At 41.0% G+C, this 23,954-nt stretch overlaps 2 protein-coding genes and 5 long non-coding RNA genes across 18 annotated transcripts in view; 1 reads left to right on the plus strand and 6 right to left on the minus strand.

The window, feature by feature from the left end:
* The window catches only part of LOC124190689 (collagen alpha-1(XVIII) chain-like), a 107,633-nt gene that overhangs the window by 62,992 nt on the left and 20,687 nt on the right, over positions 1-23,954 (minus strand). For 2 of the 7 annotated variants that reach the window (XM_046583521.1, XM_046583520.1), the window contains exons 10-22: positions 23,044-23,154; positions 22,756-22,956; positions 21,734-22,402; positions 21,260-21,551; positions 20,943-21,002; positions 20,663-20,754; positions 19,682-19,774; positions 19,370-19,492; positions 19,247-19,264; positions 19,094-19,114; positions 18,832-18,933; positions 18,608-18,700; positions 16,678-18,385 (exon numbers count right to left, since the gene is read on the minus strand). In XM_046583521.1, the coding sequence (XP_046439477.1) occupies positions 17,909-18,385; positions 18,608-18,700; positions 18,832-18,933; positions 19,094-19,114; positions 19,247-19,264; positions 19,370-19,492; positions 19,682-19,774; positions 20,663-20,754; positions 20,943-21,002; positions 21,260-21,551; positions 21,734-22,402; positions 22,756-22,956; positions 23,044-23,154 (2,352 nt within the window). In that variant the 3' untranslated portion in view covers positions 16,678-17,908. Of the gene's footprint in view, positions 1-16,677; positions 18,386-18,607; positions 18,701-18,831; positions 18,934-19,093; positions 19,115-19,246; positions 19,265-19,369; positions 19,493-19,681; positions 19,775-20,662; positions 20,755-20,942; positions 21,003-21,259; positions 21,552-21,733; positions 22,403-22,755; positions 22,957-23,043; positions 23,155-23,954 lie in introns of those variants that run through there. The other 5 variants (XM_046583523.1, XM_046583522.1, XM_046583525.1 and 2 more) reach the window with 5 other exon arrangements.
* On the minus strand, positions 438-5,509 carry LOC124190707. Its single transcript, XR_006873034.1, has 13 exons — positions 5,441-5,509; positions 5,159-5,333; positions 4,977-5,086; positions 4,628-4,778; positions 4,221-4,328; positions 3,889-4,151; positions 3,548-3,819; positions 3,257-3,469; positions 2,238-3,201; positions 1,093-1,180; positions 872-1,024; positions 673-807; positions 438-598 (listed from the first exon to the last, which is right to left on the minus strand). It is a non-coding gene; the product is annotated as an uncharacterized LOC124190707 (long non-coding RNA).
* On the minus strand, positions 5,701-11,922 carry LOC124190696. Of its 2 annotated transcripts, XM_046583538.1 has the most exons (3): positions 11,707-11,922; positions 11,564-11,644; positions 10,648-11,490 (listed from the first exon to the last, which is right to left on the minus strand). In XM_046583538.1, the coding sequence occupies exons 1-3, from the start codon at positions 11,920-11,922 to the stop codon at positions 10,834-10,836; spliced, it is 954 nt and encodes a 317-aa protein (XP_046439494.1). In that variant the 3' UTR covers positions 10,648-10,833. The 2 variants fall into 2 exon arrangements, with proteins under 2 accessions (XP_046439495.1, XP_046439494.1); XM_046583539.1 differs by lacking the exons at positions 10,648-11,490; positions 11,564-11,644 and adding an exon at positions 5,701-6,458.
* On the minus strand, positions 8,485-9,354 carry LOC124190705. The gene is made up of 2 exons (XR_006873032.1): positions 8,924-9,354; positions 8,485-8,848 (listed from the first exon to the last, which is right to left on the minus strand). It is a non-coding gene; the product is annotated as an uncharacterized LOC124190705 (long non-coding RNA).
* Positions 9,574-10,191, minus strand: LOC124190714. Its single transcript, XR_006873046.1, has 3 exons — positions 10,168-10,191; positions 9,925-10,078; positions 9,574-9,862 (listed from the first exon to the last, which is right to left on the minus strand). It is a non-coding gene; the product is annotated as an uncharacterized LOC124190714 (long non-coding RNA).
* Positions 11,379-13,927, plus strand: LOC124190710. 4 transcript variants are annotated; one of them, XR_006873041.1, is made up of 6 exons: positions 11,379-11,511; positions 11,582-11,674; positions 11,739-12,263; positions 12,552-12,723; positions 13,104-13,247; positions 13,419-13,927. It is a non-coding gene; the product is annotated as an uncharacterized LOC124190710 (long non-coding RNA). The 4 variants fall into 4 exon arrangements; XR_006873040.1 differs by lacking the exon at positions 11,739-12,263; XR_006873039.1 differs by lacking the exons at positions 11,379-11,511; positions 11,582-11,674; positions 11,739-12,263 and adding an exon at positions 12,381-12,460.
* On the minus strand, positions 14,418-16,423 carry LOC124190713. 2 transcript variants are annotated; one of them, XR_006873044.1, is made up of 6 exons: positions 16,191-16,423; positions 15,226-15,335; positions 15,048-15,146; positions 14,906-14,979; positions 14,634-14,806; positions 14,418-14,559 (listed from the first exon to the last, which is right to left on the minus strand). It is a non-coding gene; the product is annotated as an uncharacterized LOC124190713 (long non-coding RNA). The 2 variants fall into 2 exon arrangements; XR_006873045.1 differs by lacking the exon at positions 15,226-15,335.

Below are 23,954 nucleotides of genomic sequence, written 5' to 3' on the forward strand. Positions count from 1 at the left end.
TAAACAGAGCGTCCGGTTCAAGGCTGTTTACTACTGCACGAGTTTAAACGCAACCCGCCACCACCGCTGCGGCAATGAGACAAAAAGCGGTGGTTAAGTTTTGCGGAAATCTACATCGTCTTTGTAACTTGACTGACGGAGATTTTCACAAAAAATAAACCATGGCTATTTGTTTCATTGGGTAGTGGATGCATTGTTTTAACTCGCACATGCTGTTATAGGAAATGTCTACGGCCCCCAGAGATATTTATCTGGACCGAGAAGAAGAGAGAAGTACGAGGCAAGTTTTACTGGGGAGATGTAGTCATACTAGGCTTCCGGGTTAGACTCATGACCCTCCAAAAGTTGTCATCGGATCATGCGCCTTCCAAGTCCCCGTTCGACCAGAGCCCTCCCCTCCTCCTGGTTTCACAGCGGGTGAGTGACCACCGGCGGGCGTTGGTTAGTGGTTAGTTAGGGAAACGGGGCCACAGAAAAGAAGGGAGCCCAGATATGCACTTGCAATTTATCTAACAACTACACAATGCATCAGTCTTGAATTGCAGCATTCTCTCGTCAGTTTATAACAGTTGATGTCATCAGTAGCGAAAGAGTTACCCTGTAAAAGCAGAATGAACATTTAATTTGATGACAATAAAATTCAAATGAGGTTGTAGCGAAAGAAAGTAATACCTCAAATCAATAGGACCTGTGTAATGAAGTAAACAGGGAGATTGAAGGGTAGCAGCCAACGGGTTAGCAAACAAGGAACCTTGTTGACTGTATGGTCCTTGTCCTTTTCCTTCTAAATATGACTTCTCATCAAATCTGTCATGCCAATGTGTTAGAAACCTGAGATGAAGAACCTGTAAATAAAATAACAATAAGTCACCTTGTTTATAGTTTGTGTTATCAATGTGCTTGACGTCTATGATCTAGAAATAATAAACAGTTAGTAGTGTACACTCAAAATTGGGACATGGCTGGGATTAGCGATCTAGCAAGTCCAATACAAACAGCAGACACCAGACAATTATGATGAATCCTAATAAAAGATGAGAAGAATATTTGTTTCAGCAATACTGTATTGATAAAGCTAGTAATGGTTGTTACCTGTTTCATTTTGATGGCACCTTCAGTAGAATACAATGATTTTGAACACACAGCAGTAAGCTGCACGACCCTTTCAACACGTTTTCTCCTGTAAGTTGATGTCTTGATGAGATACATTAAGTCATGGAATAGAACACATCACCGACAATTTACAGATGAAATCACTCGAATTTACCTGTAAATACATTGGTAATTTTCGAAGAAAAGATAGCTTAACTGTTGACAGCAAACCGCCATAAGCCCAAAACTGACACAAACAATTAACACGCCATCTATTAGACACGCCTAAAAACTCATTATTAAGGACTGGACTTAAGATGCTCACAAAACTTGAAAATCGCATTTTTGTTAGCTACAACCTAGCACTCAATCTTGAGATAAGTACAGAGAACAAAGCTCACTTGCTAGTTTTATGCAAATTTCCCGGAAGTATACCGGAAGTAAGCGATAGCGCCTTAACCATTGAGCTGTCATCAAAATAAACTAAATATTCGTGATCTACGTGAAATTTGGGGTCGATTAGGAGTGATTTTAACGAAATCCAAAATTTGGCCAAAATCGAGAATTTTCCTGAACTATAGTTCAGGAACATTCTCAAAACCGGAAGTACGCGTACGCACAAAAGAAAACATGAACTTTACCACAAATTTGACGAAGATCACGAATATGTGGTTCTTTTTTGCCTCAGATGAATATTTACTGAACTACTGACAGAAATGAGAAAACCGGAAGTAGAAAATAAAAACACATAATTAAAAATCTAACAAGTGAGCTTTGTTGGTGGAATAGTTATCGTCAGTTACCACACATAAACTGCCGAAAAATGTTTACAGGGATGTGCAAACCATGCTGCAAAGTAACTGAAACTGACTATTTTGACAGCTGAAAATGATCAAAGGCTACGATGAAGGAAACTTTTAAGTTATATCTATTTTGACACTTCGTTTGCGACTCGCCAGAAGGGCCTGATTAAGGAATTATGACGCAGACACAGAACAGAGTTAAAGCAAGTATTATTAGTAGATAATTTAAGAAAAAAGTCAACTGTCGTCGGGTATAAAATAGAATTGCAAATAGAAAACAAGACAAGACAAAGCAATCAAAATAAACTATACAGTAAAAGAATCAGAATCAGAGAAACTTACATTTTAAACGGCGTTGAATTTATTCCAAAAAACATAAAGAAAATCACGAAGAAAGCAGCATGAAAAGCAACAAGAACTTTTGACGTGACAAGAAAACAAAGCGATGCCAGCGACATCTAACAAGGGTAATTGGTAGTTGCTATATACGTGTTATATCAAAGACTTTGGACGCAGAACACATTTTGTGACTGATGCAACACACACACAGACAATCTCATCATTCCTCGGGGGGCGAGAGAAAAACAAGGAAGGGGTATAAATTCAAAAATATATAAATCGCCAACGACGACATTTTGGGTCAATTGTCGTCGGATTATTTTATAATCCTCCCCCCAAAAAGCTGCACAAATTTAGAACAACATTTTTTAAAAAAGGAAATGCAGAGACAAAGAAGTGCCTTCGGGTCTTTGGCCGACTCTTGGGTCATTTTTGCAAATCATTTTCAGAATGAAATCGAAAATTTGCGTGGGAGAGATTTCTGGAACACGACAAATGAACAAGTTAAAAGAGCGACTGAAGGTGAGCTTGGTAGTGATCCTCCGAGATGATGTGCTCGGCCGTCCGCTTCACTCGCCCACTGCCACCGGTTGCCACCCCTTGGCTGGTGGCTTCGATGCACAGGACGACGAATCGGTTCTGACACGAGAATTTGTCCTGGGCCAACAATTTGCCGCCACCACCACCGCCCGTCTGCTGCTGCTGTTGGTGGGAGGACGGAGAAGAGGCGATGAGAGAGGCGGCCACTCCGAGCGTCTTGACGTCGCTGGACGTCCAGGCGTCGCAGTACGAGTCGAGTTGGCGTTCGCCACTGGGTCCGGCTTCGGAAGGAAGTGTACCGTCGACATACTGCCCATTTGTGGTTTTATGGCAGAAAGAAACTCGTTCTATTGGTGAATTATGTGACGTTGTTGAATTTCGTCCGACATTAAGCGGAAAACTGCAATCGATCGGTTCTGTCAACTCTCTACATGAAAAGAAAAAGGTTACATCATTCGACCGGATGAAAAAAAGAGACTCACTCTATTCTTGGCAGCAGCTGAATGAACGCTTCCGGAAGAAATCAGGAAAGCAGCGGTGAGGAGCATCAACAAGTTGGCCATCATATTCTCATCACCTGTTCTCTTCCAAGTAGTTTGCTGAGATCGTTGTGCAAGTCTCGACACTCGGCCGGCAACTGAACACGTGCAGACTAGAGTCGTAAGCTTTTTAAACCTGTCCTCTATGGTGACTACCTGGATTAGTGCCGGGCAAACAAAGAACACGTACGAGGCTGCTGAATATGTGAGTAGTATACAAGAGTCTTGTGTTACAGGAGGAGGAGGTCGCTGCCAAAGTCTTTTACAAAAATAATAAGAAGATTTCGACGTTTTTCTCTCTCGCCTCTGGAGGTCGCAAACACCCCCCACTCTCACTCTCTTCCTTCCTCTTTTAAAGTCAACGTGGCGCAACCAAATACGCCCATCGTCGTTAAGGTGCAACGACACGTGATGTTTTTAACGATCCCAATTCAATATATGCAATATCTTGTGTGGCTGAACGGAAACCCAGACTTCTCGATATCGTCACCAGACCGGAATCGTTACTGCGACAAAAATTGAAGTGAAAATTTAAAAAATATATACAAATAAGTAAGAAATGGCGTTGGGAGTACTTCATTCTCCTTTTTTTGTTTCACGTGACGCCATCGAATTGTGTGAAGGTGATGAAAGTCACGCTGGATCAAACACGCACTACAACCATGGCTTCCTAATTCCCCAAGATCACGGCCAGGGAGGGGAAAGCGAATGATATACATGCCAGGCACATAACGTGAGTAATCCATCATTATTATGGGCAACGGAATCAACACGAAAGACGGGAAGAATTGTGGGCTCTGTCACTTAATTCCTGTGTCAGTTTAGAGTTGACTTTTGACTGAAAACAACATTGCAATAAAAAAATAGAAACTTCCCAAGTTAAAAATAATAATCTCAATCAAATTACCATTTCAGAAAATATTCTTCAGACTAAGCTTCAAAGTCTTGCTTATACACTTCTCGAAAACACCACCTGCATAGACTGCATGCAGATGCATCACATTATCACCACGTCCTGTTGGGAAAAAGCAAAATCATTAAATAACATATAAACCTGTATCAGATGTAAAAAAAACAAAACAAACATGTTATGTAAGACAAGAGAGAAAATAATCGTGGCAAGTTTAAATTAAAATTTAGATCAAATCAGCAGCAGCAAATTCTTAAAATCTTAGGACAAGGTTGTCAAAGGGAGTTGGTGTTCTAGTTTAATCTAAAAGAAAGTTTCAATTCAGCACAAGCTTATCAGTGAGACAAGTCTCTTTTCACAAAACTCTATACCCACTACAACATTCTAATTAGACCTCAAATTACCATTTCAAGATGTATTTTTTGTAGTTACACTTCAGGTAACACTTTTCCACTTCAGGATGACATCAGCGATGTAGACTGCTTCCAGAAGCTGCAGGCCTGCAGCTCAACTTGACTTGAACTCCCTTTCACCAGCTGGCTGCAACAAAGCCACCTGCATGACAGCAATAAAACTCAGACTTTGCCATCTTCTCAAATTCTTCAATAGATAAGGAAAGGGATCTCTAACTTAAACATTAACTAATAAAATCAAGGCAAATTAATACATATTGAATCTGCATGGGATAGCATTTACTTGTGTTTGACATAAAACATGCTAACCTCTTTATTTAGCTTACAAGTACTTGTTTACATATTCAGATTTCCTCTTTTCATCACATTTGCCATAGTAGAGACCCTCTCAAAGACGCAACTTCATGCAAAGGCAGTGAACACGTAGTGAAAGGCAAGATCTTTGACATGCTTTGACAAATAGGTTGAAGAAGATTAACAAATGGACTTTTCGAAAAGTGCAAACTCTTAAGATTCACTTACTCGTTTTAAATGGTTCACTATCGGTTCAGCTTGGTCGAATGGCGTGGATGTACCTCATCTTGTGACGAAACGTGCAAGATACAGCAAGAGCAAGAGACGACATTATGGGAAATTGTACGGCAGGCCACGTAATCAAACGGAATTGACAAGTATAAATTCCAGTACAAGTCTTTCCCTGTCACCAAACAAAAATTTCATTTTTTTAAAATAACCTTGTAGAATAAAGCAGAAAATGTCAGGAAAGATAGTATCCCGCAATCACTAGAGTAAACATTCTCGTACAGCGTCTCGAAGTCCAAAGGAATTAGGAAACTAAGAAAGAATTTAAATGTCTCAGACTCTCAGTACCTCAGTACTATGAATAACAATGTAAACAAACCCCTAACATCCCTCTAAAATTCCGAATAGTTCAATCCCTAAACACTTTAATCCCTATACACACTGAAATATTTAGCCACCTAGTTACAGTCTTTGCATCCAAGATTCTGGATCGAGAGCACGAGAGGTAGTGACTATTGAATGAATTGACTAGAAGTTCCGAGTTCGTACTCGTAATATAATTCGTATTTCAGGCCACATGTAACATCGGATTTCAATTTTTAAACAATTTTAAAGCTCAAGTTTATCCATTAGAAGGGTTAAGTGACGAATGCGAGAAGTAAAACTCTTCGATACTAGCAGCGTCTTCCGAAAGAACAGTTTCCTTTGCTGCCAACTCGTCAGCAGCCCATTTCTCAGATTTTCGTTCCGCTAACTCCATCTTCCTTTCGAGAGCAGATCCCTCTTTTGGTTTGAATTCTGGATAGGGAACTTCAGGTTGCGCTAGGATACGTTGTTTGTGCAGTTGCCACAGCTCGGTAAAGTGCATCTTTGTCACTGGGTTAAGATTGTCGATCACTTCACCCCGCATCAATGCTGCTATGTTGGCGTAAATGGATGCATAGTCTACCCCTTGGACTGGAGACGGAGCTGGGCGTGTTTCATGCAGTGACAGCAGTTGAAAGTACAGTGGCAAATTGCCCGAGTAGTCAACACCTTTCATCTCGCGAACTTCTTCAATTTTGGTGTCCAAAATCATTTCCTTATCTGATTTCTCCCGGTCTTCCTCAAATTGAGTGAATAAATAGCGTACGCTATTAATAGTTTGGTTGGGGAATTGGGCCGCCAATTTCGTGAAATCTCCATCAAAACCGATTTTAAAGATGGAGAGGAGTCTTTCTTGATCTTCTTGGCTCCAATCTCCGAATCCTTTTTTCATCTTCAGGACAGGGCATTGTTTGGCAGAGGACTGTGCTGCATTCTACAAACAGAATGTGTAAAGGATTAATGGGGTTAGACAGCGGACACAAATTTCCTTATTTACCTTGTAAAAACAATTTCCTTCTTCGACAACAGAATTTTTGATTTTTACAGCATCAACACTTTTGGAGGTTGAAGCACGCTCCAATCTTCATGCCCTTTCTTCATTGGAAGAGTGACTTTCTGCTTCTGTTCCTTGACTTCCTTCTTCACCAGAAAATAGTTTCCTCCGTTTCACTCTGTTATCTTTCCATGAACTGTGTTCTGGAGTATTACTCATTTTTTCCCTCACTGAATCTAAGGAACACAAATTGATCACGGTTAATTATGACAACTTGACACAAACTTACATAAACCAGTAGAATAATATTACGTTATGAGAAAATGAATTCAAACAATGTAGAATGCAGCACAGTCCTCTGCCACAATATGCCCTGTCCCGGAGATGAAAAAAGGATTTGGAGATTGGAGCATAGAAGATCAAGAAAGACTCCTCTACATCTTTAAAATCAGTTTTGATGGAGATTTCACGAAGTTGGTGGCCCAATTTCCCAACCAAACTGTTGTTAGCGTACGCTATCTTTTCACTCAATTTGAAGAAGACCGGGAGAAACCTGCTTGGGAAATTATTTTGAACACCAAAATTGAAGAACTTCGCGAAATGAAAGGTGTTGACTACTCGGCCAATTTGCCACTGTACTTTCAACTGCTGTCACTGCATGAAACACGCTCAGCTCCGTCTCCAGTCCAAGAGGTAGACTATGCATCCATTTACGCCAACATAGCAGCATTGATGCGGGGTGAAGTGATCGACAATCTTAACCCAGTGACAAACATGCACTTTACCGAGCTGTGGAATCTACACAAACAACGAATCCTAGTTCTACCTGAAGTTCCATTTCCAGAATTCAAACCAAAAGAGGGATCTGCTCTCGAAAGGAAGATGGAGTTAACGGAACGAAGATCCGAGCAATGGTCTGCTGACGAGTTGGCAGCTAAGGAAACTATTCTTTCGGAAGACGTTGCTGCTATTGAAGAGTTTTACTTGTCGCATTCGTCACTTAACCCTTCTAATGGATAAACTTGAGCTTTAAAATTGTTTAAAAATAGAAATTCGATGTTACATGTTTGGCTTGAAATACGAATTACTACGAGTACGAACTCGGAACTTCTAGTCAATTCCTTCACACGTCACTACCTCTCGTGTTCTCGATGCAGCACTTGAAAAAATGGCGGATTCCTTCTTCGTCACGCTGACGCTCTGCCACCTGGTGGACCGTGGACATACTTTTATTACGACAAGGCGGAACACCCAGCTGGTGGCGTCGTTGTCGTAATTTGAACCAGGAAATAACTAGGTAGCTTATTACCTCGATCAGAATTCAGTGATAAAATTAAAACACACACAACGCACGAAACGAGGGATCTTTTGACTACATTCGATAAACTTTTTTCTGTTATTTTTTTATTTTCTTCTTCAATCACCAAAAAGTCAAACAGTTTCGCTCTCTCTCGCTCACATTGGAATCGAAAATGAGAAACATTTTTCCAATTTTCGTCTTTAAAATAAATTTATTTTTTTTATAAAAAACAAAATCGAATCAAACATCATAGCATTAAAAAAACAAAACAATTGAAACGGTAGCAAAAAGAATAAAATCAAGGGTTTAACACAATAAAAAATCCAAATAATTCCAATTTTAAAGGAATTTGTTTTGTTTTTTTCTTTTGTTTTCTTGTGTTGTATCAAAGACTTTGGATGCAGAACACATTTTGTGACTGATGCAACACACACAGAGACAATCTCATCATTCCGCGGGGGGCGAGAGGGCAAAAACAAGGGAGGGGTAAAAATTCTAAAATATATAAATCGCCAACGACGCTATATAGAACCACCACTTGTGATTGATACCATAAGTCTGAAATCTGAATTTGTTATTGTGGTAAAATATTCATTCATTCATGTGTAGATTGACTATTCTTTTCTTAGAATTACACACACTGTCGACTTACAAAAGGAAACAAAATAGAAGGCGAATTGTATTAATCGAACATCGACATTTTTCTTTAAAAAAATACACACATTTAATAGCACGAGAAATGAGGAAATAACAATTGGAGCCTTGACTGTAGGCCTATATAGTCGCAATGTAGAGTAGTAAAGATCTCGATTTCAATTTAGAAAATTAGATTTGTGATTGGACGGTCTGATGGTGGGGCGTACTTCACATTTTTCTTTTTTCCTCCTTTCCTTTATCGTGACGTATTTTGCCCAAAGCGTTCGTTTTTCGACAATTATTACACCAGACAGTGATACTCTGTGTGTTAACGTTCACAGTTAAATTTTTCGGATCGAGTAAAATACCGCAAAAGCAACAGTGATTCAATGCTCTGCCAAATAAACATGTCCACGATAAGTTATTAACAGTTTGTTTACGTCACAAGAAAATACAGGTTTCTTTTTACCTGTAAGTGCTGTCTGCTTCTTGAATATTGTTGTTGTTTTTGGACTGGTTATTAGTCAATGAACTTGAGGTAGATGCCGCTTTGGAGATAAACTGTGACGTGGCCATTTCGAAAGGAACGTAATACTGAGGGGACGATCAATGAGCAAATGTGAGCACCGACTAGCCGAGGAGGAGGGTTTAGAGGAGCGGGTATTTTTTGGGTTGTTCCACTTCCAAGGTTAACGCTTGACTAGACACTGAAAGTGGGAGCAGGTGGGAGGGCCCTTCTTTCTTCTTCTACACAATGCATGCCTACTTTTTATACCTAAACCCCCCCCGAGAAATGAGGGGTGGTTTAATTTGCATATTTTTTTATAGAAATTGTTTTTGGCGCCAAAAAGTTTGACATGCATTTCTAAAACAACACCCAAAATAATAACCACTCTAATTATTTTGAACAGGTGAATGAAATTATATGGATACTTGTAACTAAAATTCGAATCGAGCTCGTTTTGATGCTCGATTCATGGAACGAAAAATGTGCATCGTTACTCGGCTTGGGCACAAACGAGTCGAAACATTTTCGTCTGCATTTCGTTTGTTTCCTCTTCTCGACGCCAGGAGGACACTCGTTTATTTAATCCATTTGCAATCAAAATACGTTTATAACCTTAACTGGAAATGATTTGAGTAAATCGTCATTTTTTCGAACGAAATTATCCGTTGAGACTTGAGAGTAGAGAAACTCGACTCGGTGAAAACGCGTCGAACCCGAGTAGAAAACTAAAATGATTTTCTCTTTCGTATTTTTCATGAGAGAATCCAGAATAGCAAATGTAACTACAAATTTTCCTGCGTCTTCACGAGATTGGATTTGGGAACTATCCTCTTTGTAATTTTCTTGCCACAATTCTGAGCAGCACTCAAAATCATCGAGGTCCGAGTCCTCGTTTTGCTCCTGTAAAAATTGTTGGATTAATTCAAATTACTTTTAGTTCAAATGACAATTTATGTGCCTACCTCAGCATGTTTTCTCGTTGCCGCGAATAGTGTGGGATGATTGCACAGATTGCGCAACGTGCAATCAAGGATGAATGATAACTGGTCGTTACCAGTCTGTGTAGATGAAAGAATTGAACGGACCGCTGATGGATCCATTGCGATACAAGTCCACCTAAGATGTGCAAACAGATTAATATTCAGCAGATTAATTCAGCATGTTAAAACTTAACATATGAACTGTAATCTAATGAAGATCATTACTTGAACACATGTCGGTTTACAAAAGATGACGCTTTCGACTTTTGGAGGTAGATGGGCGTTCATATGACTTCCTGATCAACGAGTGCGACCTAAAACAAACTGTGATGTTAAGTGACTTAGCTCGGATGCGTATAGTTTTCACCAAGTTCCCGTTGATCCTCATCGCATTCAGGCTGTTGAAGAGCGACGATTGGTTCTTCATAGGCTCGGCGAAATGCTGCGTCAAAAGAATCATAGAAAATAATGGTGTGTTTAGCACCCGACTTGCTAGTTTTAAAAAGATTAATTACAAGATAAGCTTCCTAAAATGGCAGGATTGACAAAGTCCGCCAAGAAGAATATAGTTGTTATTCAGCTTAATGGTTTGAAATTTTGTGCTTGGTTTTATTTCATCTTCATTTCCCACCTGAAAAGCATTGAATCTTTATAAGAGTTAAAGTTATAATAGTCCTACTCATTGAACAGTAAACCTAACAATAATTCTGAGCCAACATTTATTTTCCGGTTTTCTTGCGTAGACAATTCTCAATGAAATATTGGAGAAGTAATTGATTAGTATGCAATGGCAGGTTGAATTTATGAAAACACAGTTTAAGCCGAAACGATTTCAAGCAAAACACGTAACATCGAATTTCAATTTTCTTTAAATAATTTTAAAGCTCAAGTTTAGCCATCAGAAGGGTTAAGTGATGCATGCGACATGTAAAACTCTTCGATAGTAGAAACGTCTTCCGAAAGAATAGTTTCCTTAGCTGCCAACTCGTCAGCAGACCATTGCTCGGATCTTCGTTCCGTTAACTCCATCTTCCTTTCGAGAGCAGATCCCTCTTTTGGTTTGAATTCTGGATAGGGAACTTCTGGTCCAGCCAGGATACGTTGCTTGTGCAGATGCCACAGCTGGGAAAATTTCGCCATAGTCACTGGGTCGAGTTTCTTGGGCACTTCACCCCGCATCAAAGCTGCTATGTTGGCGTAGATGGCTGCATAGTCGACCCCTTGGACTAGAGATGGAGCTGGGCGTGTTTCATCCAGTGACAGCAGTTGAAAGGACAGTGCCATATTGTCCGAGTAGTCAACACCTTTCATCTCGCGAAGTTCTTCTATTTTGGTGTCCGAAATCATTTCCTTATCTGATTTCACCCGGTCATCTTGAAATTGAGTGAAAAGATAGCGTACGCTATTAACAGATTGGTTGGGGAATTGGTCCGCCAATTTCTTGAAATCCCCATCAAAACCGATTTCAAGGATGGAGAGAAGTCTTTCTTGTTCTTCTTGGCTCCAATCTCCGAATCCTTTTTTCATCTCTGGGACGGAGTTCTTAACCTGTATAAAAAACATTCAAAGGTTAAATTAAGTTTAAATCTGGCACGTAGTTTAATTTTGAATGTGTAATTACCGGTGTTTTTATACGCAGACTATGTTTAGGCGTCACGTCTCCAGCTTTAGGGCATTGTGTGGGAGAGGCCTGTGCTGCATTCTACAAACAACACATGTTTAAAGATTAATGGTAAGACATCGGACACAAATTTCCTTATTTACCTGGTAGAAACAATTTTCTTCTTCGACAACAGAATTTTTCATTTCCTGAGCATCAACACTTTTGGATGTAGAAGCACGCTCCAATCTCCCTGCCCTTTCTTCATTGGAAGAGTGACTTTCTGCTGCAGTTCCTTGACTTCCTTCTTCACCAGAAAATAGTTTCCTCCGTTTCACTCTGTTATCTTTCCATGAACTGTTTTCTGGAGTGTTACTCATTTTTCACTCACTGAATCTAAGGAACACAAATTGATCACAGTTAATTATGAAAAATTGACACACATCAGTAGAATAATATTACGCCTGAATGAGAAACTGAAGAAAAATTTGAAGTCTTCAATACTCGAGCAAATGCCAACAGCCAACTGGTACTCGAGCGAATTCAAGGTATTTCAAGCTTTTTCTCAACCAAAGGAAGGTACGAGTACGAACTTCCGAGTTCCGAGTCAATTCTGTCATAAGCAGTCACGAATTCACGATACACAATCTAATAATCAGGATGCTACAGTCACGCAATCACAACCTCTCGTGCTCTCGAGTTTCGAATCCAGAATCAGCTGGTAAGCTGGAGTCGAGTCGTCCAAAGTATGAAATCAAAAACGCAGTCCGTGGTTGCAAAGGCTGTCACTAGGTGGCTAAATATTCCAGTGTGTTTAGGGATTAAAGTGTTTAGGGATGTAGGGGGTTTGTTTTGGTTTTTCAAAGTGCTGAACGACATTTTTCGACTTCGAGACGCTCTACGAGAATATTTACTTTAGTGATTGCTGGATATTTTCTTTCCTAACATTTTCTGCTTTTCTTCTACAAGGTTATTTAGAAATGAAATTTTGTGTTTGGTGAATTTACAGGTAACGTGTACTGGAATTTATACTTGGCAATTCCGTTTGATCATGTGGCCTGCCGTTAAATTTCCCAAAATGTCGTCTCTTGCTCTTGCTGTATCTTGCACGTTTCGTCACTAGATGAGATGTTTCCACGCCATTCGACCAAGCTGAACCGATAGTGAACCATTTAAAACGAGTAAGTGAATCTTAAGAGTTTGCACTTTTCGAAAAATCCATTTGTTAATCTTCTTCAACCTATTTGTTGAAGCATGTCAAAGATCTTCCCTTTCACTACGTGTTCACTGCCTTTGCATGAAGTTGCGTCTTTGAGAGGGTCTCTACTATGACAAATGTTATGAAAAGAGAAAATCTGATTAGGTAATTAAGTACTTGAAAGCTAAATAAAGAGGTTAGCATGTTTTATGTTGAACACAAGTAAATGCTATCCCATGCAGATTCAATATGTATAAATTTGCCTTGATTTTATTAGTTAATGTTTAAGTTAGAGATCCCTTTCCTTATCTATTGAAGAATTTGAGAAGATGGCAAAGTCTGAGTTTTAATGCTGTCATGCAGGTGGCTTTGTTGCAGCGAGCTGATGAAAGGGAGTTCAAGTCAAGTTGAGCTGCAGCTTCTGGAAGCAGTCTACATCGCTGATGTCATCCTGAAGTGGAGAAGTGTTACCTGAAGTGTTAACTACAAAAAATACATCTTGAAATGGTAATTTGAGGTCCAATTAGAATGTTGTAGTGGGTATAGAGTTAAGTGAAAAGAGACTTGTCTGATAAGCTTGTGCTGAATTGAAACTTTCTTTTAGATTAAACTTTCTTTCGCTACAACCTCATTTGAATTTTATTGTCATCAAAATAAATGTTCATTCTGCTTTTACAGGGTAACTCTTTCGCGCCTGATGACATTAAGTCATCAACTGTTGTAAACTGACGAGAGAATGCTGCAATTCAAGACTGATGTATTGTGTTGGCCAAAAAAAATTGGCCGTTCCTTGGTGCTGATTTTGACCGAGGTTGCATCATATTTTGTTAAATTATTGTTATCGTTACTATTGCAGTTTACCGTTTAAAAGTTCAGAAGCAACAACACAAAATGGGATGTTGATGTCAAACAAATAATAAACATTGTTTTGGGGTTGGGAAAGTAAACTGGTGGATGTTGGAGGGGGATATTTCAAGTTTGGATAAAAATTCAGTTAATTTATAACCCTACTAATGTATCCCTACCAATTAATCTCCAAACCCCAAAAATATATACCTTCCAATCCTTCAAACCCTGTAAATATACCCCTACCAACCCTTAAATCTATTCCCTTAACACTATAAACCAATGTTAATCTTAACCATGTAATGTCTGTAATTAATTAAAAAATACACTGGATAAACCAATTTTTTTTTCTTTTATATTGTTCAAAAAATTCAATAGACAGAGCGTCCGGTTCAAGGCTGTTTACTACTGCACGAGTTTAAACGCAACCCGCCACCACCGCTGCGGCAATGAGACAAAAAGCGGTGGTTAAGTTTTGCGGAAATCTACATCGTCTTTGTAACTTGACTGACGGAGATTTTCACAAAAAATAAACCATGGCTATTTGTTTCATTGGGTAGTGGATGCATTGTTTTAACTCGCACATGCTGTTATAGGAAATGTCTACGGCCCCCAGAGATATTTATCTGGACCGAGAAGAAGAGAGAAGTACGAGGCAAGTTTTACTGGGGAGATGTAGTCATACTAGGCTTCCGGGTTAGACTCATGACCCTCCAAAAGTTTTCATCGGATCATGCGCCTTCCAAGTCCCCGTTCGACCAGAGCCCTCCCCTCCTCCTGGTTTCACAGCGGGTGAGTGACCACCGGCGGGCGTTGGTTAGTGATTAGTAAGGGAAACGGGGCCACAGAAAAGAAGGGAGCCCAGATATGCACTTGCAATTTATCTAACAACTACACAATGCATCAGTCTTGAATTGCAGCATTCTCTCGTCAGTTTATAACAGTTGATGTCATCAGTAGCGAAAGAGTTACCCTGTAAAAGCAGAATGAACATTTAATTTGATGACAATAAAATTCAAACAAGGTTGTAGCGACAGAAAGTAATACCTCAAATCAATAGGACCTGTGTAAGAAAGTAAACAGGGAGATTGAAGGGTAGCAGCCAACGGGTTAGCAAACAAGGAACCTTGTTGACTGTATGGTTCTTGTCCTTTTCCTTCTAAATATGACTTCTCATCAAATCTGTCATGCCAATGTGTTAGAAACCTGTAATGAAGAACCTGTAAATGAAATAACAATAAGTCACCTTGTTTATAGTTTGTGTCCTCAATGTGCTTGACGTCTATGGTCTAGAAATAATTAAACATTTAGTAGTGTACACTCAAAATCAGGGCATGGCTGGGATTGGCGATTTAGCAAGTCCAATACAAACAGCAGACAATTATGATGAATCCTAATAAAAGATGAGAAGAATATATGTTTCAGCAATACTGTATTAATAAAGCTAGTAATGGTTGTTACCTGTTTCATTTTGATGCCACCTTCAGTAGAATACAATGATTTTGAACACATAAATGGTTGACAGCAGTAAGCTGCACGACGCTTTCAACACGTTTTCTCCTGTAAGTTGATGAGATACATTAAGTCATGGAATAGAACACATCACCGACAATTTACAGATGAAATCACTCGAATTTACCTGTAAATACATTGGTAATTTTCGAAGAAAAGATAGCTTAACTCTTGACAGCAAACCGCCATAAGCCCAAAACTGACACAAACAATTAACACGCCATCTATTAGACACGCCTAAAAACTCATTATTAAGGACTGGACTTAAGATGCTCACAAAACTTGAAAATCGCATTTTTGTTAGCTACAACCTAGCACTCAATCTTGAGATTAGTGCAGAGAACAAAGCTCACTTGCTAGTTTTATGCAAATTTTCCGGAAGTATACCGGAAGTAAGCGATAGCGCCTTAACCATTGAGCTGTCATCAAAATAAACTAGATATTCGTGATCTACGTGAAATTTGGAGACGATTAGGTGTAAATTAAACGAAATCCAAAATTTGGCCAAAATCGAGAATTTTCCTGAACTATAGTTCAGGAACATTCTCAAAACCGGAAGTACGCGTACGTACAAAAGAAAACATGAACTTTACCAAAAATTGACGAAGATCACGAATATGTGGTTCTTTTGTGCTTCAGATGAATATTTACTGAACTACTGACAGAAATGAGAAAACCGGAAGTAGAAAATAAAAACACATTATTAAAAATCTAACAAGTGAGCTTTGTTGGTGGAATAGTTATCATCAGTTACCACACATAAACTGCCAAAAAATGTTTACAGGGATGTGCAAACTGCAAAGTAACTGAAACTGACTATTTTGACAGCTGAAAATGATCAAAGGCTACGATGAAGGAAACGTTTAAGTTATATCTATTTTGACACTTCGTTTGCGACTCGCCAGAAGGGCCTGATTTAAGATGTATTACGCAGACACAGAACAGAGTTTAAAGCAAGTATTATTAGTAGATAATTTAAGAAAAAAGTCAACTGTCGTCGGGTATAAAATAGAATTTCGAATAGAAAACAAGACAAGAAAAAGCAATCAAAATAAACTATACAGTAAAAGAATCAGAATCAGAGAAACTTACATTTTAAACGGCGTTGAATTTATTCCCAAAACATAAAGAAAATCACGAAGAAAGCAGCATGAAAAGCAGCAAGAACTTTTGACGTGACAAGAAAACAAAGCGATGCCAGCGACATCTAACAAGGGTAATTGGTAGTTGCTAGTTTGGCTGAGTTGCCGACAGAAGAACTCCACCGACAATTGAACCCCAATATTTGAAATAATTTTTAAAAATTTCTTTGAATGCGACATTAGAACTCCAAAGACATAAGAACTCATCTTTTTTAAATATTATTAAAAATATCGTAAGTGGAGTTCTACTGTAGGGCACTGGAGTTCTATTGTCAGGTATTTTTAAACTGAAAACGTTAATTTGAAATTTTTTTTAACTCGACCTAATTTAAGTTTAAAAACAATTCGTTTTAGTCTATTTCATTCGTGGGACGGACCTTCTGCTTTCCATTCGCTAAAGGGCAGTGAGTGGTGGGAATATTCCACGGCAAAAAGTCTACAGTGACAATCAGCAAAATGTATTTCAACAAGCTCTGGCCGGTTATGATTACAAAGAACACAAAAAGTGATAATAATAATAATAATGGGCGTGTTGCCTTTGGCAAGACATGTAAAGTTCCCATGTAGAAATGTACAGATTTCAGCAAGGAAAAAAAAGAGAAAGATAATTATAATATAATGAGAAAGGAAACACACAAAAAGAAACAATGAAATGATAATAATAAAAAAAGAAAGACCAATTGTTTTCTTTCCAAATGACAATTCACATGTAACAATAGGTTCCATTCCTCCGTTGCCAAAAAATAAAAACCGCCGCAAGTGATTACGAAAAGAAAAAAATTCATTTTTACCTCAGAAAAATCTTTTTCTCTCATCATTCGCATTTCCTCTGCGACAGGATCGACCAAATTTAACGAAGGCGGGTGGTGCTTTTTTTTCGAAAACGCAAGTTACACGAGTCACATCGCCATTTTTCGCCGCATCTCGGGATAAATTAAAACACACACAACACACGAAACGAGGGATCTTTTGACTACACTCATTTTTCTGTTATTTTTTTCTTCCTCTTCAATCTCCCAAAAAGCCAAACAGTTTCGCTCTCTCTCGCTCACATTGGAATCGAAAACCAGAAACATTTTCCCCATTTTCGTCTTTGAAATTTAAAAAAAATCAAAATCAAATCAAAGATCATAGCGAAAATAACACGATTGAAATGGTAGCAAAAAGAATAAAATCAAGGGTTTAAACACAAGCCAGAGACTGAAGCGCGATAGATATGTCGAGAGATGATTGACAAAATGTCCAAATAATTCAAATTTGTAAAAGAGGAGAACCGAACAATTGTTTTGTTTTGTTTTTTTCTTTTGTTTTCTTGTGTTATATCAAAGACTTTGGACGCAGAACACATTTTGTGACTGATGCAACACACACACAGACAATCTCATCATTCCTCGGGGGGCGAGAGAAAAACAAGGAAGGGGTAAAAATTCAAAAATATAGAAATCGCCAACGACGACATTTTGGGTCAATTGTCGTCGGATTGTTTTTTATTCCCCGCCAAAAAAGCTGCCCAAGTTTAGAAAAACATTTTTTAAAAAAAGGAAATGCAGAGACGAAGAAGTGCCTTCGGGTCTTTGGCCGACTCGTGGGTCATTTTTGCAAATCATTTTCAAAATGAAATCGAAAATTTGCGTGGGAGAGATTTGTGGAACACGACAAATGAACATGTTAAAAGAGCGACTGAAGGTGGGCTTGGTAGTGATCCTCCGAGATGATGTGCTCGGCCGTCCGCTTCACCCGCCCACTGCCAACGGTGGCGACCCCTTGGCTGGTGGCTTCGATGCACAGGACGACGAATCGGTTCTGACACGAGAATTTGTCCTGGGCCAACAATTTGCCACCGCCACCGCCGCCCGTCTGCAGCTGCTGTTGGTGGGAGGACGGAGAGGAAGCGATGAGAGAGGCGGCCACTCCGAGCGTCTTGGCGTCGCTGGACGTCCAGGCGTCGCAGTACGAGTCGAGTTGGCGTTCGCCACTGGGTCCGGCACCGTGCCAGACCACCTTCTGCGGCCAGACAATGTCGTTGAAGATGTTGCGGTTGTTGAAACTGTAAATGTCGTGTCGCTGCTGACGGGCAGCAGAGGCGAATTCGCTGGCCCGCCCGCCGCGGAACAGATCGTTCCACGTCCGGAACAACACCTCACCCTGGTCAAAAAGGAATAACAAAGGGAATTAAATATAGAAAATAAAGAATTAAAATAAAACTCTCGTGTTGTGTGTGAGCCGGGCCGTGTCACGCACACGACACGTTCAGAAAAACAAGGGGAAATCTCTCCCAGGGTTTTGTGATTTTCTCAAATTGAATATACGATGAAAAGATGATGATTCATTTATGCTGTTGCTGAGCTACTAACAACATGACCGTACCCTCAGGTTGACGACTGGAAATTCACGGTCGGACGAGCGGACGATCGTGTCGAGATTCTGGACACGCGAGGCTAAAAAGGCTCGGAACGTTCCCTGGAAATGGTCAGACAACAAAAGAAAGAAAAGAAAAAGAGATTTTGTGTTTAGATTTTCAAATCAGACAGTCGAAGAACAAGAGAAAAAGAGAAAAAAGGTGTTGCTTGGTTGGTTGTTTGACGACTTACTCTGAGTCCGGCTTGACGGGCCTGTCTGAAACAGGCGTAGTCCACGCGCTGGATGCCGCCCATATCTCCGGAAAGGGGTTCATTCAGCGCCACCAATCGCAACTGGACAGCAGGAAGAAAAAATAGGAAATTTCATTGAATGAAAATCAACCGCAAAATGACCGGATGTCCATAATAGTCGAGGACACTCGAATGAATTGAAAAAAGTAGAAATTGCCCAGTGAAAATACATATATACAAATGGATGCGCTTAATTGTATACCGATGGTTTGACAGGTCCGTCCTGCACTCACGACGGGAAACACGTCGAAGGAAAAGAGCAGCGTCCGCAAGTTTTACAATGGGAAGTTTTGAGACCACAAGATTATAGACAACACGTAGACAACAGACGGGTGAAACTCGGGTGCAAACTTACCTGCCACATTTCCTCATCCTTGATGCGTTAAAGCACAAAATTGATACAAGGAAATGAAATTTCAAATGCCCCAGCACTCACTCCACCGAAAAGAAAATCTAAAATAAAATTTAAAAAACTTACACTGGGACCTTCGGCGATTCTGGGGACCAGATTCTCGGCAGCGCTGGGCGCCGACGGTTTCAATGTGGTCGGCGGCGGAATTGTCGTCGTCGTCGGTGTCGGCAACGGCACGAAATTTCCCATCTGTTTCAGTATGACGCAATCGACCGGGAAATTAAAAGGAATGAAAATTATTTTGTGATTGGCGTTTCAATTCCACCAAATGTTCAAAAAGAAATTTCGCGTCTAGACGCCGATAAACTCCCGAGTTGAACGTCGCCGTAAATGTTGAGCGCATTTTATTCCGTGCTGGACAAGAGAAAAATAACGTACCGAAATGTACTGCCAGCCTTTGCGGACGCGGACTAGAAGACTCTCCTCCTCGTAGAGATAGGCGATGGTTCCGACGGGGCTGATGTCTGAAATCTGCGACACGGAACAGATAAACACACACAAACGGTTATTGTTATGGCCTTTCGCTTCATTAGGACGAACTGGCAGACGGGCGGGAAAAAAAGAAAAAAGAGCCAGGTGGACGGGCTGGACATTAATGATTTCTACGCTCTTGGTAATGGCGGTGGTTTATGATCGTTTGGCAAATCTCCCCCCATCCAAACGGCCAACAACAGAGACATGATTGCCCATTTTTTAACGACGACACATGGCATGGCCGTTAAAAAACAAAAATCTTTTCCTCAATAACTCAATAAAAACTACTGGGGTCGACTCGTTATGCGCCCAAAAAGTTTCCCTTTTGTCCGTCCGTCCGTCCATTTGTCAGTTGGGATTTCGTCCCCCTCATCGATGTTGTTCGGATGAGGTTCCAGTGTCCGTCGTCGAATGTCAGGGGCTCGTCACACGCATTTCTGCCCATCCAGGCGATGACAATCTCCAATAAACCAACACCACCACCACCACCTGGGACAACATCACAAGCCGATCCATTCCCGCATAATATTGTTCCAGCTGCACCACGGCCATAGCCCAAAAAAAGAGCAACAACAACAAGGTCGTCTCTATATGCAGGGCCAGTCTTTTTTCTGTTCCGACGGACGGCGGGGGTGCTGCCCATTGGTCCCTTTTTCATTTGGCTTTTATCGGGTGTACACTGCACACGTCCATTTGGGTTTTATTCGTCGCTATTTTTCCCGATGACTAACCAAAAAACGACCCACGCGCATCACTATTTGGCCCATCTGGATTGTTAGTGTATGCCAAGTCTTTTATCCCTGCTTATTTTTATGTAGAAAGGAGAAGAGGAGAGTGGAGGAGAGTCTGAAATGGCCATTCGTCATGTTGTTGTTGTTGTTGCACCTTGAAAAGAGCTTCCATGTTGGTGACGGTGATGGCTCCCGGCACTACCACCTTCTGGCTCTCCTCACCACCTTGCGACGACGAAGACGATCCTACAAAATTTGCCAAAAAAAAGAAGAAAATCGATTACAAAATGTCCACCCATCAAACTGAAAACTATCAAAAATGTTCCTTCCGAAATGTGTTGGACTTTGCCAAAAACAACATTTTATGAAAAGAAGAAGAAGAATTCTAATCTATTAAACATTGATTAGAAAAAGAACTTGACGATGTTGACTACCTGGTGGGTTGTAGTTGACGAAACTGCGGAGTTCGTGAAAAGCTCCGCGGTTTTTCGAGCCTTTCGGCGTTTGGTTTTTTTACGATTATTACGAGATTTTAAATGGTTAAATTATAGAGAAGAAGGGGGGGGGGGGTATTTGGCAATGTTGAGAGAGAGGTCCATGGCAGCCATAAGGAAAGATTACAGACAAGAGTGTGTTAGGTTATTTCTTTTACATAGTCCAATCAAACGAGTTTCATTTTCATTTCGTCATGTTAATTCGAAATGAAGAAAAGATTTGATCGTAAGTTTCTTATATTTTTATATCGCGTTACCTGGTTTGGAAGATCCACTGGGGGGTCCAGGAGGTCCGGGTGGTCCAGGTGGGCCTGGAGGTCCCGGATGAGGATGGTGGTAAGGTGCAGAACTGGACGCAGGGCCCGGAAGACCAGGAGGACCAGGAAGTCCATCACGGCCGTTGGTTCCAGGAGTTCCTGGTCGTCCAGGAGCTCCGCTATCGCCTTTAGGTCCTTGCGATCCTCCCAGGAATCCACTGATGGATCCTGGCTCTCCTTTAACTCCCGGTAAACCAGGTGGACCAACTGGACCAGGACGACCGATGCGACCCTAAAACATTTCCAATCAAAAAATTCAAACAATTTGAAAAACTAAATTGAATTAAATTAGTAACAGAGGGGGAGTTAAACGAGGGGTTTACCTTCTACCCAATCCAAGAATAGCACAAAATGTCAATCACCAAAATGTTAGTTTTTAAATCAATTTAGTAGAAATTATGAGATTATTCTCACCTGATATCCGGGGATACCAATGTCTCCGGAAGGTCCAGCAGGACCAGGTGGACCTGGCGGACCAGGTTTGCCTCGTTTGCCACGGTCTCCTTGATCACCTTTCATTCCGCCAAGACTGGGAATGACTGAAGTAGGTCCTGGTGGTCCAGCTGGACCAATTGGGCCCACAGGGCCAATATCGCCTTTGGGTCCCGGCAATCCCGGCTCGCCGGCGTCGCCTTTAGGACCCATGTGGCCCGTTTTTCCATCGGCACCTCGATCTCCTTTGTCGCCTTTGGGCCACCTGGAAGACCCTGGCAAAGGTCCACCACCCGATCCGGTATCGAAATCGTCCAGTTGCAATGCGCTAGCAGGTCCTGGAGGTCCAGGCAATCCTCTTTCACCGGCTTCACCTTTCGAACCGGGTCGTCCCGTCTCACCGGGCAATCCCGGCATTCCATCCAGGCCGGGCGCTCCAACGTCTCCTTTGGTTCCATGAGTTCCGTCCTTGCCCGGATGGCCTCGCTCTCCGTCATTTCCTGTTTCGCCTTTACCGCCCCGTTCGCCTTTAGGACCAGGATCGCCGCGTTCACCTCTCGGTCCCGGTTTGCCATTGACACCGGCGTCACCTTTAGGTCCAGGGCTTCCAGGTCGGCCCAAAGTAGCCCCGAATCCCGAACCAAATCCATCCTGAAACGATTTTACAAAATATTCAAACATCTTGTCTATAAATTGGCAAGACACCCAATAAATCAAAACAATAATTTGCCATGGTAATAAAAAGAAAATGAATAAAACAATTGGGAAAACCAATTAAACAAAAAAAACCACAGGAGAAAAGTAGCCGGGAGTAGGCGTGAAATGTGGACAGACCACTGGTGGGGGGAAAAACAAATACCTTGTACATATTCCTGGGCTTCCAATCCGTCTGAGTGGCGCATGTTTTTAGTCAATTGGATTTGGTTTGTTAATCAAATGGACAAGTGATGATGAATGAACGACACACTGAGTGAGCAGAAAAAGGAAAGGAGCGAATAACTCACTTCGAGGACCAGTGGTCCGCTGGCCACACCCGGTGGTCCAGGCTGTCCAGGGTTGCCGGGAATGCCGGGGAGTCCATCACGACCGGGCTCGCCTTTGGGTCCGGAAGGACCTTCTTTGCCAACTGGGCCGCCATCTCCGCGTTCTCCTTTCTCTCCAGCTGGGCCTTCAGGTCCAGTCGGTCCCATCTGACCTTGAGCTCCCTATACAGGCGACCCCCAAAAATAAAAAAGATTATTAAATATTTGTTTTATAAGAAATAAATGTCATTCCGTCTTGAATAATATTACCGGAATGCCCGTCATGCCGGGTTTGCCGTCGACGCCCGGCGCTCCCTGTTTGACTTGCTCGGCCAGTTTGGCGATGATGGAACTCTCGTTGCAGCCACAAACGCCTCCGCCCTTTTGAAAAACAAAAAATCAAATCAAAATGATTAGCCCAGAAAATATCAAAAGTCCTTTCAATTATTTATCTGTCCGTAATCGATCCTAAATGGAATCAATTTGCGGTCGAGAGACCGTGGGGCCTCTTCAACGGGTCCCAAAAAATAAAAAATAAAATAGTGGCCCATCCCTTTTTGTTAAAGACATGTTAAAGAGCCTGTAATCTCTTATCTGGGCAGCCCTCCTCCCTTTTTGTCTTGTCTCTTCTTCTCTTTAGTTAATTGAAAGTCGAAAAGGAGAATCGTGAGCTGCTATCCAAACTATTTGTGTTGCTCGTCTCTGGTCATCGTCTCGTGCTCTTCTCTCACAGCAGACGCTCTTTTTCTTGTTGTTATTAAAAGAGAACCACTTGCATTTGTTAAAGGGGGGAAAAGAGATTGAAAAAGAGTCACACATCTTTCCACCGGGTTATTTTACACACGGTCGAGAGAATTAAAAACAAATAAAATGGTAGAGAGATGAAATAATAATAACGAGTTTGAATAATCATTTCCCAAAGTCCATTCCTCCCGAGACTCGAGCACCTGAGGGCGACACGATTCTCTTCCAGATGATGCTGACATCATCATCATCATCATGGCCAGACAAGTGGTGCGCGCTCTAGATTATCTATCTCAAAGAATAAATCAGAGCGCCAGCCACTACAACTACAATATAACTACAACCCTTGAGCAGCTCAAACAGAGAGAAAGAGAAAAAGGAATTCAAAGTTGTTGTTGCAGCAGCTGCCCCGGCGGATGAGCGATCATTGCACATTT

The sequence above is a fragment of the Daphnia pulex genome, chromosome 3 (assembly GCF_021134715.1).
Source record: "Daphnia pulex isolate KAP4 chromosome 3, ASM2113471v1".
NCBI classification, from domain to species: domain Eukaryota; kingdom Metazoa; phylum Arthropoda; class Branchiopoda; order Diplostraca; family Daphniidae; genus Daphnia; species Daphnia pulex.